The sequence below is a fragment of the Arachis ipaensis genome, chromosome B01 (genome assembly GCF_000816755.2).
Source record: "Arachis ipaensis cultivar K30076 chromosome B01, Araip1.1, whole genome shotgun sequence".
NCBI classification, from domain to species: domain Eukaryota; kingdom Viridiplantae; phylum Streptophyta; class Magnoliopsida; order Fabales; family Fabaceae; genus Arachis; species Arachis ipaensis.
This window is the reverse complement of record NC_029785.2, coordinates 6,810,249-6,813,833: the sequence shown is the minus strand read 5'-3', so window position 1 is coordinate 6,813,833 and position 3,585 is coordinate 6,810,249. Positions and strand designations below refer to the sequence as shown.

Here is a 3,585-nt window from a genome sequence, read left to right as displayed (position 1 = left end):
GATCATAACAATCATAACAATTGTATATAATTCAATTTTGATTGGGACGAGCCTTTAGAAAACACTTGGGGTAAATATTTCACTACATACACAACATTTTACTACATTCATTGCGTAGGTAGCTACTATTGTTTATAAAAAGAGAATTGAAAAATTATTTTTTAAAAAATAAATTATTAAAAATTCATTCATTTATATAAATAACATGAAAACCTAAAAAAAAAAAAAACTGATTTTAATTAAGGATCATAACAATTGTATATAATTCAATTTTGATTGGGACGAGCCTTTAGAAAACACTTGGGGTAAATATTTCACTACATACACAACATTTTACTACATTCATTGCGTAGGTAGCTACTATTGTTTATAAAAAGTATGTTTATAGAATTGAAAGTTGAAACAGCATATGACATGAAAGCAAAAAGGAGGCTACTCAGATAAAGACGCCTAAAACATCTTTTTTAAAAGATATTTTCATGTTGTGTTTTAATTAGTTTCTGTATAATTTATTCGGTGTTCCTCATCACATATTATTAAATTCCTCAAAAGATTTTCTTTCTAAAAACAATAAAAAACATTTAATTTAGACTAAAACAAAAAAGGTAATAAATTAACTATTAGATTTTTTTTAAAAGATTATTTACATAAAAAAATATATCACATTCATCAAAAAAAAAATATATATATATATATATAAAACAAGCTCTTAAAATTTTTATAAATAAAAAAATAATTAATTTTTATTCATATAATATATAAAACAATATATTTAATACAAAACACATTGAATATAAATTTTTATTGAGTTTAAATTTTAAATAATTTTTAATTGAATTTCGAATATGATCCGGCCATTACAAATCTAACATCATAAATCGGCATTATCACTCATAACTCGGCATTATTCACATTATTATCCAGAAAGCTGGCGTTATAGTTCGGCACTACAGGCATTAAATCGGCAATTCAATCATTAAATCGGCCACTTACGTTACAACTCAGCTTAACGGACTGATTTATAAAAGTGAAACGTCTGACCTAATGTTTCACCTTATTTATTGCTCTTTAATACAGGTAATAAAGCAGAATCATAACAGACTGATACATTTTCACCTATAAAAAGGTATGACTCCTATCCTAAAGACACATTGAATTCTCAATACTGACTTAAGCTTCGGAGTGCCTTTGCAGGTACACTCCCCCCTGTTTCTTTCTCAAAGCTCTACGCGATTGGACATCCTCTTGGAGTAAAGCTCGGATTGTCACAAGGCTTAAAGGTCGGCACCGGAAATAATAACTCGGCGTCGACTCCCAGAGACTGAGCTCTCCCTCCAGGTATCCATACAAGAACAATTGGCGCCCACCATGGGGCCGAGAATATAATCCCTTCCATATATCATCGGCCTCGAAGTTCTCGCCTGAGTCATGGCTGAACAACTTCCACCCACACCATCCGAACTCCTTCAGATGGTGATCGAGGAGAACCAAAGAATGGCATAGCAAATTGCCAACTTGAATAACACCCGAATTGAAAACAACAATGATCGGCAAGAACGAACAGAAGATGCAGAGTAGCAGTCAGGGCCAACACACGTCTCAGACACTGCTCGGCAGGAGGAGGAGCAACCCGAGCATAATGAGGAAGCTCGGCAAGACAACGAGAATGACGATCAGGAAAGCTCCTCTGGACCATTCACGGCCGAAGTGATGAACTTCGTGCTACCCCGGAGGTTTACTCTGCCAACCACTCTAACTCCCTATGATGGGTTAGGTGATCCGAAGAAATACATCAAGAAGTTCACCTCTATAATGATAGTAAACGGTACATCTGATAAAGTTTTATGTCGTTGCTTTTCATCTTACTTAGACGGTCCTGCACTTGATTGGTTTTGTTCTTTGCCTGCAGGTTCTATTTCTCGATTTCGAGATATATCAAAGCCCTTTGAGGAGCACTTTGTTGGATCGGCCATCTACTTACATGACTCCGATTATCTGAACACAATCAAGCAAGGCCAGCACGAAAGCTTCAAGGACTACATGATGCGCTTCACAAAGATAGCCCTAAGTATACCCGACCTCCACCCTGAGGTGGAGCTACACGCCATAAAAAGCGGATTGCGACCAGGAAAGTTCCAGGAAACTATTGCTGTGGCCAAACCTAAGACTATGGCCGAGTTCCGCGAAAAGGCAAAAGGTCAGATCGACATCGAGGAACTCCAGCAAGCTCAGAAACTAGAAAAGCCTCATTACAGAGACGACGACAAAACTCGAGACAAAAAGAAGAACTTCAAACCGACTTCGCGATACGAGTCCTACACTCAATTCAACACTAAACGCGATGATATCATCAAGGAAATCTTGAATTCAAAATTAATCAAGCCACCAAGAAAAGCCGGCAGTTACCCATATTCAAAAGGCGCGGACCAATCAAAATACTGCTCTTTCCACCAGAAGCACGGACACACTACCGACGACTGTGTCATCGCCAAAGACCTACTGGAGCGACTAGCTCGGCAATGTCACCTGGACAAATACATCGGCGGCCGCATACAGCAGCGAGCACCCCCTCTGGAGACCAAAGCTCGGCCAGACAACATGGCTAAGATAAAGACCGACCGAACAACAACCACCCCGAACAACCAACACGTGTAATTAACTGTATTTCCGGAGGTTTTGCAGGAGGAGGAGCCACAAGCTCGGCAAGAAAGAGATCTTACCGAGCTATGCTTTCCATCAATGCCGATCAAATTCAACAGCAGACACTACCACACTCCCCACAGATAACATTTCAGGCAGCCGATCATAACAACAGTACAGCAAATCTCGATGACCCAGTCGTCATCTCCCTGTAACTCGGAGATCTCCTAGTAAAAAAGGTGTTGCTGGACCCTGGGAGCAGTGTCGATGTCCTATTTTACTCCACGTTCCAGAAGATGAAATTAAGCAGCAACATCCTCCAACCTTCGACTGGAGACCTGGTAGGTTTCTCAGGTGAGCGAGTCCCGGTCATGGGCTCTGTGTGGTTACAAACCACACTCGGTGAGTTTTCCTCGTCAAAAACTTTAGACATTCAATACTTAGTTGTTGATTGCTTCAGTCCTTACAATTTAATACTTGGCCAACCTTTCTTAAATAAGTTCGGCGCTATATTATCTACAATTCATCTTTGTGTTAAGTTCCCTTTGCAGGATAACACAATTGCAACCATTCACAGTGATGCCCGAGAAGCCAGGGAATGCTACAACAATAGTCTTAAAAGACCTAACCGAAACACAAAAGCCCATGTTCACAACATTGGCAACATGAACGACCAACAAATGCTGGCCGACCTTGATCCCATAGCAGGAACACTGGAATGGCCAACTCCAACAGAAGACCTGCATAAAATCTATTTCACAGAAAGCATGGACAAATTCACATACGTCGGCTTAACATTATCCCCAGAAGAAAAATCTTCATTCCGAGCATTCTTGCAGCAAAATGCCGACCTGTTTGCTTGGACCCCAGCTGATATGCCTGGCATCGATCCATCCATCATATCACACAAGTTGGCATTAGACCCATCTGTCCGACTTGTAGCAC

General features: G+C 39.6%; 1 protein-coding gene across 1 annotated transcript; it reads left to right on the top strand.

The window, feature by feature from the left end:
* Positions 1,711 to 2,655, top strand: LOC107645263. Its single transcript, XM_016349256.1, has 2 exons — positions 1,711 to 1,825; positions 1,910 to 2,655. Exons 1-2 carry the CDS (start codon positions 1,711 to 1,713, stop codon positions 2,653 to 2,655), a joined length of 861 nt encoding a protein of 286 aa, XP_016204742.1.